This window comes from Prionailurus bengalensis, chromosome E3 (assembly GCF_016509475.1).
Source record: "Prionailurus bengalensis isolate Pbe53 chromosome E3, Fcat_Pben_1.1_paternal_pri, whole genome shotgun sequence".
Classification (NCBI taxonomy): domain Eukaryota; kingdom Metazoa; phylum Chordata; class Mammalia; order Carnivora; family Felidae; genus Prionailurus; species Prionailurus bengalensis.
The window spans coordinates 11,337,399-11,352,581 of record NC_057357.1 but is presented as its reverse complement, the minus strand read 5'-3'; the positions used below and the strand labels follow the sequence as shown (position 1 = coordinate 11,352,581).

At 61.0% G+C, this 15,183-nt stretch overlaps 1 protein-coding gene across 4 annotated transcripts in view; it reads right to left on the bottom strand.

Moving 5' to 3' along the window:
* GTF2IRD1 (GTF2I repeat domain containing 1) overlaps positions 1-15,183 on the bottom strand; it is a 124,132-nt gene that overhangs the window by 60,640 nt on the left and 48,309 nt on the right. For all 4 annotated transcript variants that reach the window (XM_043561354.1, XM_043561352.1, XM_043561353.1 and 1 more), the window contains 7 exons: positions 13,930-14,013; positions 9,161-9,344; positions 4,641-4,666; positions 3,642-3,750; positions 1,558-1,595; positions 993-1,073; positions 272-361 (listed from right to left, as the gene is read on the bottom strand). In XM_043561354.1, coding sequence (XP_043417289.1) covers positions 272-361; positions 993-1,073; positions 1,558-1,595; positions 3,642-3,750; positions 4,641-4,666; positions 9,161-9,344; positions 13,930-14,013 — 612 coding nt within the window. The remainder of the gene's footprint in view (positions 1-271; positions 362-992; positions 1,074-1,557; positions 1,596-3,641; positions 3,751-4,640; positions 4,667-9,160; positions 9,345-13,929; positions 14,014-15,183) is intronic.

Genomic DNA, 15,183 nt, shown 5'->3' with positions numbered 1-15,183 from the left:
CCCAGCACCTCCTGGTACATAGTAGGTGCTCAATAAATACTTATTGAACAAACGAACACATTAATTCAGATGGGGGTTCCTGGGAACAATGCAGAGGCCAGACAATGTAAACCAAGGCCTACTTCAAGTTTCCAGAAAAAAATCTGGCCTGTACAGGGAGTCAGGCATACCCTGGGTTTTCTCTAAGTCAATAGCAAGGAAAGCCTGGGGGCTTCCTGGCCCACCCCTCCCAGTACGCCCCAGGGAGGTGGGGCCCTAGCCCGTTTCTTACCAGTCAGCATCTCCATCCCATAACCAGAATCTTCCGAGGGCAGATGCCCAGGCATTGAGTCTGTCATTTCCTCCGAGGTTGGCGAAGGGTCTGGAAAATGACAACAGCATCTTCTGTCTATCCTACCCTGTCACAGTCCCCCAGGGACCCCCCCAGAGCAGGACCCTTAAGGAAGCCGTGTCCTAGAAGTCTGGGAGGACAGCTTTAGTGACCAGTTCTGCCAGAGGCGAGGCAGGTGCCTGAGGGGTGTGGGACCCCACGCTGAGCCTCCAGAGACCAAATACGCTCTCTTCTTCACAGATGTGGAAAATGAGGCACAGGGGGTTCTAAGTCTGGAACCAAATGCAGGCCCTCTTATTCCTATACCTTTTCTTCTCCTCCCTCCTGCCTACAAACCCCAGGGGAGCCAGGCCTGAGCAGGAAGGTCGGGGGCGGGGGAACTTCAGGAAGGTCTTGGAGCTGACAGACATTCCCAGCACAGAGGGCAGACATGGCTACAGGAAGCGCATGTGATGCCCACCGCTGCTCGCAGGGTCAAACTAGAGAAACAGCGGCCTGGAGACCCCTTCTTGGCCCTCGGGAGACACAGAGGACAGCCGGGGAGGGGACATGGTGGTTCTGGCAGGTCCAGGAGCCCTGCTCTGGGAGCTGCTCGATTCCTATAGGTCCAGGCTGGGCAGGCTGGGCAGGAGGGTCAGCCCTTCAGACACCTGTTCCTTACCTGGGACAGTGACCTGAATGATATCTAGATCTTCTGGTTCGATTTTAATGGGCCTCAGCCCGCTCAGCTCCCCTGACGTTCCTGTGAAGAGGAAAGGAGGGGTCAGGTGTGGGTGGGTGCGAGCTGGGCCGGGCAAAGCGAACTGATTCTGGAACATTCCTGTGTCTGTGACTTGTTAGCAGGGCCCCGGGAAAAGTCAGGCTGGCCCCAAGCTCCTGCCCAGACCAGGAGTGGAGGGTCAAGCAGGCCCTCAGGCCCGTCCTGGGGTCTCTAGTTTATAGGCTCGGCAACTGAAGCACACAGAGGAGAAGCCACTTGTCATGGACACACTAAGGAGTAGTGGTAACGCCAGAATCCAGGTCTCCTGACATCCCCCCCACCTCCAGCGCCCCCACCAGGGAGCTCCCAGCATGCTCTGGGGCCTGAGGGGCAGGGGCGGGCAGAGGTAACTCATTAGAGTACTCCCAGCTCATGGTCTGAGCTGGTCTCCTCCCCAAGGCTGCCGGGTGGGGCTGGCAGATGCCCTCTCACCCCAGGACCACAGCAGGGTTCCGCGTCTCCTTACCTGGCCCACAGTCTTCAGACACACCGTTCTTGTCTGACCTGTGGGAAGGAAGGAAGGAAGAAAGGGGGGGGAGGGAGGGAAGGAAGGAAGGAAGTGGGGGAGGGAGGGAGGCAGGGAGGGAACGAGGGAGGGAGGGAAGGAAGGAAGGAGGGAGGGAGGGAGGGAGGGAAGGATGGAGGGAGGGAGGGAAGGAAGGAGGGAAGGAAGGAAGGAAGGAAGGAAGGAAGGAAGGAAGGAAGGAGGGAGGGAAGGAAGGAAGGAAGGAAGGAAGGAAGGAAGGAAGGAGGGAGGGAAGGAAGGAAGGAAGGAGGGAGGCAAGGAAAGAAGGAAGGAAGGAAGGAAGGAAGGAAGGAAGGAGGAAGGGAAGGAGGGAAGGAAGGAAGGAAGGAAGGAAGGAGGGAAGGAAGGAAGGAAGGAAGGAGGGAGGGAGGGAAGGAAGGAAGGAAGGAAGGAAGGAAGGAAGGAGGGAAGGAGGGAAGGAGGGAGGGAGGGAGGGAAGGAAGGAAGGAAGGAGGGAGGGAGGGAGGGAGGGAGGGAAGGAAGGAAGGAAGGAGGGAGGGAGGGAGGGAAGGAAGGAGGGAGGGAGGGAGGGAAGGAGGGAGGGAGGAAGGAGGGAAGGAAAGAAGGAAGGAAGGAAGGAAGGAAGGAAGGAAGGAGGGAAGGAGGGAGGGAGGGAGGGAAGGAGGGAGGGAGGGAGGGAAGGAGGGAGGGAGGGAGGGAAGGAAGGAAGGAAGGAAGGAAGGAAGGAAGGAGGGAGGGAGGGAGGGAAGGAGGGAGGGAGGGAGGGAAGGAAGGAAGGAAGGAGGGAGGGAGGGGGGGGGAGGGAGGAGGGAAGGAAGGAGGGAGGGAAGGAGGGAGGGAGGGAAGGAAGGAAGGAAGGAAGGAGGGAGGAAGGAGGGAAGGAAAGAAGGAAGGAAGGAAGGAAGGAAGAAGGAAGGAAGGAAGGAGGGAGGAAGGAAGGAAGGAGGGAGGAAGGAGGGAGGGAGGGAGGGAAGGAGGGAGGGAGGGAGGGAGGGAAGGAAGGAAGGAGGGAGGGAGGGGGGAGGGAGGGAGGAGGGAAGGAAGGAGGGAGGGAGGGAGGGAGGGAAGGAAGGAAGGAAGGAAGGAGGGAGGGAGGGGGGAGGGAGGAGGGAAGGAAGGAGGGAGGGAAGGAGGGAGGGAAGGAAGCCAAGAAACAACACACGTCAGCCCCAGCTCTCCCCTCCAGGCACCCAGGAACCCACAGAGGCTGCCAATGCCGAACGCACCCCTGTCCACGGTCACTCCCGTCCCCACAGGATGGGCCTCCCCATGAGCGAGATTCCCAGCGCCTGGTCTCTCAGAACAACAGCTGCCAGCTGGCCCAGCAGAGATTCTGCTTCCTATCCTGGGGTGAACAGTCTGGGCACCCACCTTCCCCACCGGGTGGGAGCTCCTGGGGCCTGGGTCTGGCCAGTCTGGGAGCCCCACAACTGAGCACAGTGGGGTTCAATCAGCACTTCCTGGTGGGAGGGGGAGCTGAGAGGCCACCAGCCTGGAGTGGGGACAGAGGTCTGGGAAGAGAGGTGGGCAGCAAAGTTGGGCAGGGCCCCTGGGATGGGGAATTCAGTAACTCCACAGAGCACTGTGGGGGAGGCCTGGGCTGGAGGCGGTGATTCTGGGACAAAGGGACCATCCCTGGCCCCCAGGAGCCCAGAGCCCGGGTCGGGGAGGCACTGGCGGGCGGTGACGACCAGGCCGTGAGCTGAGCGCAGGGCCTTGTGGACACGCAGGACCGCTGCCTGACCTAGTCTGGGTGCAAAGGAAGGGCTCCCGCGAGAGACATCAGGCAACATCCGGCTAAGATCCTGAGTGGGGACAAGGGTTCTCCAGCTGGAAAACGGTCGGCAGAGAATCTGTCCCTTCAGATTCTCCCTGGCCCGCAGCAGGGTGGGGACACAGGCGGGAGGGGGCTCTGCGTGGAGTGACGCTGTCCCTACCTGGGGTGTCGCGGTGTGAGGCTGTCAGGAGACGCCGGGGCACAGCATCCTCTGGCCAGCCCCAGGCCTTGCTCCCCGCTGCAGTGACACTATCAGCCCAGCGCCGGAGGGTGGGGGGGGCCTTACCGAGCAGTCCCAGGCAGGTCGAGGACAGTGGCACGGGAGACCTCTGTAGAGGTGTCCTCCGGTGGGCTGGCTGGCTCCAGCTTTGTGGGGTCTTTGGTAAACTTGTTCCCTGGGTGGAGAGACGAGGAAGGTCAGGACAAAGGCCCGCCAGCCTCTGGCCTATGGGACACGTGGGCACGGGCCTTGGTGGGAGGTTCTCGGGGGCGCCCTTTGTGGGTCGTCTGGCCTCTGCCAGGCCAGGAACAGGTCCTGAGCAGAGATGCCTCCTGGGAGAAGGAACATGGGCCCCAGCGCCGGAGGAGGCCAGGGATCCGGGAGGATTACAGGACGTCTGTCCCGACCTCACGTACACTCCTAAGGCTGAGGGAACCCTCCAGAAAATGGCCGATGCCCCCAAGGCCATACTGCGGGACCCCTCTCTCATTTAATTATCGGAGAACCCCAGAGGAAGTTGGGTGCCCTCATCGCCCCCCATTTCACAGATGTGGAAAGCGAGGCTCCTATAACCCTGCCCAGGTCACAAAGCTGGGGGGCCGCAGGGCCAGGACTAGGACCCAGGTCTGCTGCGCCCCAAGATCCTTGCCCCCTTTGCTGCATCACGCAGAGCCCTCGTCTTCTTCCTGAGGGGCGTGCCGCCTACTGGTTACGGCCCGGGCTCGGGGCCACACGCCTGCGTTTGCGGCCAGCCTCACGGCTTACTGGCTGGGCTACAGGGAGAAGAGCAGAACCCGCCTCACAGGACTGTTCAAAACGAAATTAAAGTAGAACAGAACAGGCTCCCAGCCAGACTGCCCGCCGCCCGTCAGTATTCAGCAAACGTTAGCTTTACTGTCCCTGAAGGGGGCGTCTGCACCGGGAGCTGGGGGCTGTGTCTGCCCGGGGTGCGGTGGCCACGCCCAGGCCGCCTCCCCACGCCAGGGTCCCCGTGGGATGGCGGCTCAAGCCCTCGGGGGCATCGGCTCAGAGGTTCACAATGGACTGGATGGTACCCGCACATACCTGTGAAAATTCGCTCATCGAACATCCTGGGGAGAGGAGAGAGACAGGTATGAGAGCAATGCAGGCCGAGGGCTACCCCCCCCCCCCGGGGCTCAGGGACAGGCCTCCAGGCCCCCTCGGTGATGCCCACTCCAGTCCCAGGCACACAGCTGCCGCTGCAGCCCGGAGTCCTGGGCTGGCCACGTGTGGGGGAGGAGAGGCCACCGTTCAGAACAGCCAGGAGCACTTCTCTCCAGCCAGGGTGGGCTGGTTCTGGAGGGTCCGAGCTGTCCATCTCGGTGCCCCAGCCCCGAGCTCCTTCTGGCCACAGGTGGCAGACGATATACACCCCTTTCCCGCCAGGGCCCGTGGGCTTCGACCCATCGTGGCCTGTGTCTCAGTGACAGGTACGGGGACCGACCCTGCTCCCAAGAAGCTCCATGTTGACTGCAACGAGCCAGGCCTGTCACCACATGCAGGTGACACAGGGGACCCCTCACACGGGAGCCAAGGCGCCCCAGTCTGAGAAGGGGTCTGGGAAGACTTCGGCGGGGAGGGGAACAGCCTTCCATGCTGGGCTCGGGCACGTGCTCTCTGCCCCGTGGGCAATGGGGAGCTTCCGAGGGCAACGTGGCACTTCCAGACCACCCCATCACCACACAGACCGCGGACTGGAGGAGGGGTGGCTGGGGGCCTGCGACCATTCGGGACCCCCGCGTCATCCCGGAGAGACACCTGAAGTCTGAGCCAGGAATACGAGAGTGGGGTGAAGGTCAGCAAGGAAGCTGGGGTCAGCTGCCTGTCGGCCTTCAGGGCTGGTATTCTTTCTGTCCACCCGGGCTCCCACCTTGGTGGCACCCACCGGGGTGGGGAGCTAGTGGTGGGGGTTCCTGAGCAGAGTCTGTGTGCCATGGAACAGCCGGACGAGGGGACAGGGCCTCGGTTGTGACACTCAGGCTACAGATGCTACACGAGACACAAGAAAGGATGTCGGAGCCCCAACACAAGGGCCTAGTAATGCCCAAGGCCAGGCTGGCAGAAAATTCAAACAGAGGCCAAAGTGTCAGCGTGGGAGGCAGGCGAGGCCCGGGGCCTGACCTCCCGTTCTCGTTCTGAGGGGCCCCGCCTTCCCCGCCGCTCCTGGGGGCCCCCACTTATCTGGGTCCCCTAAGGCTGAGAAGCAGCCATGGGACTAACTCTGGGAAGGCCGACTTCCTCGCCGAGCCCTGCTTCCTGCTTCCTCTGCCCCACCCGGTGACAGGGAGGCTGCTGGCCTCGACTCTGGTTTTATCATTTACGGTGTTACCGTCGTCCATCAGGGAGACGGCGCCCGTGGCCTGCCAGGTTCCCTGGGAGGAGGATTGGGGGGCAGACGACAGGGAGGTCTGACGAGGCTCCAGGACCGTGACAGATGCCCTCGGGAGCCGCCAGGCCCGCAAGGGCTGCTTGATGGGCACGGACCAGCAGTTGCTTTTGCCCCTTAAGTTCTGCCTTAGGTAGAACTGACGTGTCTGCCCCTCAGGTGTCAGCTTGGACCCTGACACTCGGGGCTGGTGTCCTGGTGGGAATGGGCGTTTGGGGGGCCAGGGAGCCCCTACCGCCGATCATAAGACCCCCAAGGCTTGTGGATCGGCTTCTCCCCTGACTTGCCCCCGATCCTGCAGACACATGGGCCGCGGCAGAGGAAGCCTGCTGGCAGCTCCCAAGCCCTGCCTCCCGACTCACTTCTGCCCGACTCACATCTCAAATGCTCCACCGACCAGGCGAGGATGTGTAACAGCAGAAAAGGTCCGGAGGGCTCAGGAGGGAGGAGCTGCTGTTCTAGGTACTTTGCTCACCTCCCGCCATGTGGTCTCCCATCAGCGCCGTGAGGCAAGGACCACCACTAGCCCCCTTTTACGGATGAGGAAAGTGAGGCACAGAGCAGTTAAGTGACCTGCCCAAGGACACACAGCTGGGAAAGGTAGGGCTAGGACCCAAACTCAGGCCGTCAACACCGATGCACTTGACTACTTCTTTATATGTGAGGAAGATGAGGTCAAGCGAAAGGACTCATGTTTATTGAACATCTACTATAGGTCAGGTGTGTTAGGCCTGCCTCCTCATTTTATGTTGAGAAAATCTTGGGGAGAGGGCCACACCTTGTCCTTATTTTTACAAACGAGAAACAGGCTCAGAAGAGAAGGGCTATTCAAGGTAATCGTGCTTCGAGTGACTTTAAGCCCCATCTGCCTGATGCCAAAGCCTCCTCCTTCAGGAAGCCCCGCCGGCTTGCCGCTCGCCACTTGCCATCGACTCGACACTTAGAAACCTGTTGTCCTCTTGTGCCCTGAACTCATCACAGGAGTGACCACCCCACGCCCCCGCCGTGACTGGTGGTGGCCTCTGGGGACTGCCTGCTGTCTGTGAAGTCCTCAGTAGAGCCCAGCAAAGGGCTGAGCCTGTAACAGGCACTTGGCAAATACTAGTGAAGAATTAAGCAAGCTCTGGTTTAGACTGAGATCAAGGTCAGCCACGGTGAGGACCCAAATACCATGGCCAGGCACATGGGGGGACGCTGGGGTGTCCCTGAAGCTTTCTTCTCACCTACCCCCGTCCCCCTCCCGAGAGTCAAGCAGGAAAAGAACTCAGCAGCAGCAAGACACGTTTAAGCTACGCAGCACCAGGCACTGGCTGACAGAAGGGCGACTGGTTTCAATTCACTTCCAGAACGTGGCGGGGGGAAATCCTTTCTGAACGAGGGCGCCGGGGAGGACCCTCAGACCAGAGGTAAGCACACCTTGGACGATGAACACAGGTGGGAAGCTGGGGAGAGCTGATCCGGGCGGAGGGAGGAGCCTCGTCCAAGGCTGTGCTCCATGTGAGGGAGGGAAGGCGGGGGGGGGGGGGGGGGGGGGTGGTTGACGACATGCCTTGGGGCCAGGGTATGCACTGTACCCGGGGGCTGGAAAGGGCTCCAAATAGGAGACCACACGGTCAGGGCGGACTTCCAGAATAATCTGCCCTCCCACCATGCCCCCCACCCCCCCACTTCTCAGCCTCCTTTGCTGGTGGCTCCTCCCCCCTTCCTCCTCCCCCGCCTCCTCCTCGCCCTGGCCTCTAAAGTGGGGACTCCCTTCTCCTCTCTATCTCCACCCTGGCGGGAGCCCTACCTGGCCCATGAGGGCAACTCTCAGAAATCTTATCTCCCACACAGACCTCCCTCTGGAGCTTCTGACTCCTCAAAATTCCGTATCCGATCATCTCCGGGCTAGCACACCCCACGTGAACTCTCCACCCCACACCAGACCTGCTTCCCCCAGTTGTACGCCCAGAAACACGGCGTGATCCTGGCCTCCGTGCTCCCCTCCACACTCCCCCCGTCCACCCACCGGCGAACCCAGCAGAGCTCGGAATCCACCCCAAATGGAGCCAACCTCTCTCCTTCCACCCACCGCCAACCGGGATGATGCCCTCCCGAATCTGCCCACCTCCAGGGCCCTGGTCGCCCTAGAGCCTGCTGTTCGCCCCGCCCCCCCCAAAGCAAAGGGGCCCAGCAGACCCCGCTCTGGCCTCCAGCAAACCCTGCAGAGGTCCTGCCCACTGCTCTAGAACAGCTCCGTGCCCTGAGTGGATCCCCAGCCGCTTGCCCAGCCTCCTTGCACCCCCGGACGAGTAATTGTTCGTTCATTCACTCACTGCACACATACACAATGGGCACCTACTGCATACCAGGGGCTGTTCTAGGCACTGGGAATTCAGCCACGAGCCACGCGCAGTCCTCGCCCTCAGTGCCTGCCTCTAGTCCAGGAAGCACGCCTGCGAGTATGTGCACACCCTGGAGGCGTGCCCTCAGAGAGCTCCCGGAGCAGGTGCCCTGTTGCCTGGAGGCAGGGGGCTGGACGCCATGGCTTCTGGCCACCCTCCGTCTCTCACCACTTAGGAGGAAACATCCCAGGGAGTCCGCGCATTGCCTGGAGACCCCGATGCTTGCACGGTGGGGGTCCAACCGGCTGTGAGGGCAAACTCCTTGCTAGAGTCTCGGGCAACGACACTGTGGGATGGGCAGCAGCAGGCTCCCCCCACGCCCCAACCCAGCCACCCTGGGGGTTTGCAGCTCTCAAGTGCATCCTGTCCTGCCTTCTCGCACCTACCCACACCTGCGCCAGGCTGCCTAGGGAGACAGGAGAGGCAGTCAGCCTACCAGCAGGTAGGGCAGCCCAAGGTGGGGTGTGACCTCAGGTGGGCCCCCCTCCAGGGGCAGGTAAGCTGAAAGGCCTCAGTCTTCTTTAGGGGGAGGAAAACACCTCTTACTAAGACCTTACTGAGTGTCCACAGGCGCCGTGCCTCAGTTTCCCCGTTCAATCCTCAGAAGAGGCCAGGAAGGAAGAGCCTTCCCGTCAGGTTAAGGAGGCCGACTTCTCTCCCTGGCCCGCCCATCCTCTCGGTTGTCAGAGCCTCTTCATCCCACCCAGGCGTCATCATCGCCTCCCCGGGCCCGGCCTCGCGCCTGCCGTGGCGCCCTGCCCAGCCCTTACACCGCGGCACCCCGAGCCCTGTACCTCTTAATGATGAAGTGGATGCTATGTCGCTCCTCCAGGATCCGCTTCAGCTTGGGGACCCCATACGTGCAGGGGCGCTTGAAGGGGATCTTGTCGGGGATGCCCACAATTTCCACGGCCTCTGGGTCGCAGGCAATCTTCCTGTAGGGGACGGGGACCATGTGGTCCAGGCCCAGGGCTTCCGCTGGAAGGGCAACGGCAAGGCTGAGCGCGGGACGGAAGCTGCAGGACATGCGGGGCCCCAGGGCCGTGGTCACCATCACCTCCCCCCACCCCATCCCCTGCACCCGTCCGGCCATGGAGCAGCATGTCACTTCCCTGTTGAAAAATGCCCACGGGCTCCCATCCCCTCGGTGACAGCCAAAGTCCTACTTGGGCTTACGAGGCCCCACGTGACCAGGACCCCATCACCTCTGACTCACCTCCCTCCTGTGCCCCCTCTGCTCATCCCAGTCTCTGCAGCCTCCTTGTTGCCTCCCTAACACGTCAGACACGCACCTGCCCCAGGGCCTTTGCACATGCTCTACCAGCTACTCAGACTCTCTCCTCCCAGATCACCAGACACTGCCCTTCCTCCCTCTCCCCATTCGAGCGTCCCCCAGATGTCACCTCGCCAGTCCCCTCCATCTCGCCCTGCTTTGTTTTCCGTCCCACATTCACCATGACCTGACACTATACACATATTCGTCTGTATGCTGGTTCACTGTCCAGAACCTCAGTTCCACGGGGACACAGGCGGCCAACCGCTCCCCATCTGGGATCTATCTAGACAGGATGGGACACAGACTAGCTGCTCCCTGTACTCGGTGAGCGAGTGAACGGCAGCCAGGCTTGAGGGGGCTCTCGGCAGGATTCCTGCAGCCTTCCAGACATGCTCTTTCCTCCAGGGAGGTGTGGGGGGTGCACATGATGCTTACTCATCAGGGCCAGAAATGAGACTGTAGAAACTTTGCCAACAGCAGTGCAGGCAGAATCCGGGTTTACAAAGTGGGTTCCTTGTTCCTTCCTTGTGGACCCTTGGGTTCAGTCTCAGGCCACCTCAATCATTCACTTACGTCCCGTGTTCTTACTCATTCAGGCACCAAGTACTTTTTGAGCACCTACTATGTGCTTGATGGGACTTTCATGGGTCCCTGTTCCCCTCCCTCCCCACCCCCCCTCCACCCCCAGGGCCTGGGAGGTCTCAGGAGACCTGCTGGGCTGGGTGTCTGCTTCCCTCTTGCCTCATCCCTCCAAACTTCCCCAGTGGTCCTGCGTCTCCGTGCCCTTCCTCAGGCCCTTCCCCGTTCCGGCCGCACCGCGTTTTTCCGTGTCCCAGCAGGTGCCAGCTCCGAGCTGGACTCCCCTCCAGCCACACCCGGAGCGGGACAGGGCCGAGCTGCCTGGGGCCCTCCCTGGCACACCGTCAAGACTGTTTTTCTGTTGACACAGCCGGGTCTGCGTTGGCGGCTCTGGCAGCCAGATCCCACTGTGAAGCCACACTTAGCTCGTTGTCAAATTAAACCCTCGAAATCTCAACAGCTGTCAAACCATGTCTTTCCCCCAACCCCCAGCCCTAGCCCGTCAGCGGTGGCTTCTGCGAGTCTGTGTGAATTCATCTCCACTCGGGTTCCTCTCATTTGCTGGGCTTGTCTCTTCGGAGGCCAGGGGACCCAGTGGACAGCGGTCAATCCCACCTGGCCTCCAGCCTCTGCCCACTGAGACGGGAGAACGGAGCCGCCATGCAGGATCCTCAGTGCCTCGTAGTCTCAATCTCCTTCCGGGTGACAATGTTCTTGAGGCTTCCTGGAGGCTGGGGTTCCCCCATTTCTTCTCTGTTCTATTCCCCACCCCCCTACTCTGCACCCCAGCCCCATTGCTGGCCCACTTCACCCAGAGCTGGTGGCTGAAAGGGCAGAGCCAGGGGCAGGATCCACTTATCCAGGGTCTGTGGGATACCTCAGGCCAGCCACAGCGTGCCCCTGGGGACTGCCTTCTCCCCGGCACAGCTGCAGGGAAAGCTCAGAGTTGGGGAAGCCGGAGAAGGGACACGGCCTCAACCACTCCAAGCCCAGTGCTTCTCCTTGGATTTGGATGTGGCCAGGCCAGGTGCTGGCATCCGCAAAAGGTTCAGCGTTCTGGAAACATCCAGAGGGCACTACAGGCGGGAAGACTGGAGGCCGCCGTGCCAGCCCAGCTGGGGCAGAATACTCCCAAGGCAGACAGAGCCAGTCCTCCCCAGATCCCCTCCCCCTACTGCCCATCCAGCTCACACCTGCCTGGGACGGTCCAGGCAAGAGGGGAGGAGCGGGTCTACAGAAAGACCACATCAAAGACGCCCAGGCTGTGCCGGATTCCTTACGAGGCCTCCAGAGCCTGGCTCAGCCCCGCCCCAATCCAGAAGGCACAGCCTGCCAAGCCTGCAGGCCTAGGCTTCCCTAGCCCCAGCGTGGATCAAAGGGCACCTCCTCCATGAAGCCACCCCCGACTGCTCAAGCCTGTGAAGACCTCACCTTTTTCTGTGTGGTCCTGTCTTTCCAAGGGCTCCTCCCACCACCCTCCACCCCCCGCCAGGCACTACACTACAACCCAAGACACATCTTCAGGCACCTGCTGAAGTGCCTTGAGACCAGCGTTGGCCTGCGTGCACGACACAAGGTGGGAAGGCTCAGGATGCATGACTGACAAGTGGGCGAACCAGTGAAAGCGTGAGAAAAAAAAAAAAGGGAGGGAGCAACTCGTGATCTAATAAGAAGTCCATGTGTGGCCTTGCACTCAGGTTCTTGGGGATTTCCTGAGAGAGGCCTGAGAAGAGCCTTGTTATTTATATTAAGCCCCTTTTAACCCACCTGAGTTTATGATAATGAGGGGGGTGCCCCCAGATCCCTCAGGATGGGGACTGGTTTCGGGGTGGGGGGGCACGTGATCAGAGGGTTGCCCCTTTCAGCCCCACCCCCACCGCCCCGGACAGAGAGGGGCTGGAGATTGAGCGAATCACCACGGGGCAATGTTTTAACCAATCCCTCCGACTTACTGGGACCCCTGTAAACACTCTAAACCAAGGGCTCCCCTGAGCTTCCGAGCTGGCGGACCCACGTGCCGGGAGGGTGCACCCCAAACTCCACCAGGGCAAAAGCTCCAGCGCTCGAGAACTCGCCAGGCCTCACCCCGTGTACCTCGTCCTCTAGCTGTTCGTCCGTCCCCTTCACAATAAACAGGTAAAGGTAAGCAAGGTGTTTCCGGGTTCTGTGAGCCACTGTGGCAGGCTGGCTGGCTGAGCCTGAGGGGTCATGCGAACCGTGGATGTGTAGCAGAGGCGGACAGAAGTGCGGGTGCCCGTCTGGGGAACCATCCGGAAGACGCGGAAAAATGATCGTAGGCCTCAAACGGCCTAACTGCGGGGCTGTCTTTTGGGACTGGGCCCTTAACCTGTGGGGTCTGCGTCGGGACTGAACTGTAGGACGCCCAGCTGGTGTCCAGAGGCCTGGAGAATTGTTGGGGCTGGGAAACCCACCCTTCCGGTGTCAGAAGTGTCGGAGAAAGGGTTTTCCTTTATCGAGGCAGGAGGGGAGGGTGGAAGAGAGAGCAAGGACAGAAAGACAGAAAGAGACAGAAGGAAGAGAGGAGGGTGAAGCCCCACGCTGTCCCTTCTGCTCAAGCTGAGAAGGCCAAGGTTACCGAGGGTGACGGCCAACTCCAGGTCACCTGGCAAGTGGCTACGGACTCCCAGCACAGTGCACGTTCTGGACCGTGCACGTTCAGGGAGCTCCCGGGGCCCCTGCCCCATCTCCTCCCTTGGCCCCATCCACGGAGGGACTCCCCACCGTGGGGCGGCACCACTCAGCGGGTGGTGGCTGTCACACCTGCGGTGACCTGCGGGAACTTGCGTCATCTCCACAGTTAAGTGAGAGCCGCCCAGGCAGGCAAGGGCCACGCGTGGCCATCCGCTGAGTGGGGTTTACAGGTGGAGCTCAATAAAGACAGAGTGAGCAAGGACTGCCGGGGAGACGGGGAGAGTGGGTGTGTCGGAGTGCGTGGCACGGGGTGGGGGGTGTGTTCAGAGCACCCAGGGTGGGAGGGGCTTACAGACCACCTGCTCCAGCCCCCGCCTTCCAGCCAACCAGTGGCCTCGCCGTCCACTGGGCGTGAAGCTGGACCGCGTGGAAGGCACGCCCGCCCCGGCAACCAGCCAGGTGCAGAGGGCAGACATGCGCCCTGAGCCCGGCTCTGTCCTGGGTGCTGGGGACACAGGGAGGGGCTGGCACGGTCCTGGCCGTCACGGGAACAGATACAGACAAGGGGTATCAGGTGCAGGGCGCGTGACAGAGAGAACCCCATCACGGCTCTGGGGGCCCGGCCGGCCTAGGCTGAATCTCGAAGAACGAGTGGGAGTGTGCTCCCCAAACACGTGGGGGGCATGGCGGGCGGAGGGCGAGGCCCAGAGGCCCAGAGGCCCAAAGGCACGGCGGCAGGAAACAGCGCAGCGCGGGGCGGACCCTGCAAGTGCGCGAGGCCAGCGGCCGTTTTTCTGGGTCTTCTGGATGCCGACCCGCCTGCCTCCCACAGGTGAGTCAAGGCTGGGGCTCTGCCATCAGTTCCGCCCCCCCGGAGAAATCTGGAAGGGAAATATTGACACAACCGCCCCCCAGCCAGACAGGAGATGACATTAGCACTGCTGGTGTGCCAGCATATGGCTCCTGCTGTCATGTTAGGGAACACAAGTGACTGCCACGTAATGAGATGCTCAGCACATTGCCGGGGCCACACAGCGGGCCGGGCCGCCCACTCACCATATCTGCTGTTAAACAGGATCTGCACGCACTCCCGGAGCGTGTTGATGTCCTCGGTTTCCTTTATGAAGGCGTCCCACTTCTCTATCAAAACACAGGAGGTACGAGTGAGGGCGGGTCGGAGCAGGGAGCCCAGGGCCTGGCTGCTTCGTGACGAGCGTCCAGCTCCCCGCTAGACCCTCCTCGCTGGGCCGGGGCACCAGGACAGCCACACTCTTTCCACAGCCGAGGCCACCGGGCTTTCTCCGGCAGAGCCCCCCGGAGGGGCCTCACCCCTTCCACCCACTCCCACTGGGGGCCCTGAGGCCCCAGCCTCCTCCAGGAGACAGCTTTACACAACGCCCTGCTGGTCTCCACACCTGCTCTCTCCTCTTGCCTCTGTCTGCCCCCACGGGCAGTGGCTAATGACGTAGGCTCAGCCTGTCCATCCTGGGTGTCTCCTGCCCTAGACGGGCAGGGGGCTGAGAGGGTGCTCTCCCTGAGATGCCGAGTCCTGACCTCAGACCACTAACCCTCACACCTTGTACGTCTGGGGTCTTACCCAGCCTCGCTGGCAGCACAGAGCCTGACGTGGGGCTCGAGTTCATAAGCCGCGAGACCGTGACCTGAGCCGAAATCAAGAGTTAGATGCTTAACTGACTGACCCAGGCGCCCTTCAGGGGACTAGGTCTTTTTTTTATTTTCGTTTTTAAATTTTTTTTCATTTTCATTTTTTTTTAATTAAAAAAAAATTTTTTTAACGTTTATTTTTGAGAGACGGAGCGCAAGTGGGGGAGGGGCAGAGAGAGAGGGAGACACAGAACACGAAGCAGGCTCCAGGCTCTGAGCTGTCAGCACAGAGCCCGACGCCGGGCTCGAACCCATGAACCACAAGACCCGAGCTGAAGTCAGACACTTAACTGGCTGAGCCACTCAGGCGCCCCTAATTTTTTTTTAATGTTTATTTATTTTGGAGAAAGAGAAACAGAGCACAAGCAGGGGAGGGGCAGAGAGAGGGGGAGACACAGAATCTGAAGCAGGCTCCGAGCTGTCAGCACAGAGCCCGACGCGGGGCTCGAACTCACGAACTGTGAGATCATGACCTGGGCTGAAGTCGGACGCTTAACCGACGGAGCCACCCAGGCGCCCCAGGGGACTAGGTCTTCCTAAGGAGCCTCTCACTGAAGCCGAGTCTGAGATCTCCACAAGGCATAATTGCTGGACAGTCTTGCTTCAGCCCTCTGGGTATAAATGAATCCCAAATACCGTGTGGTA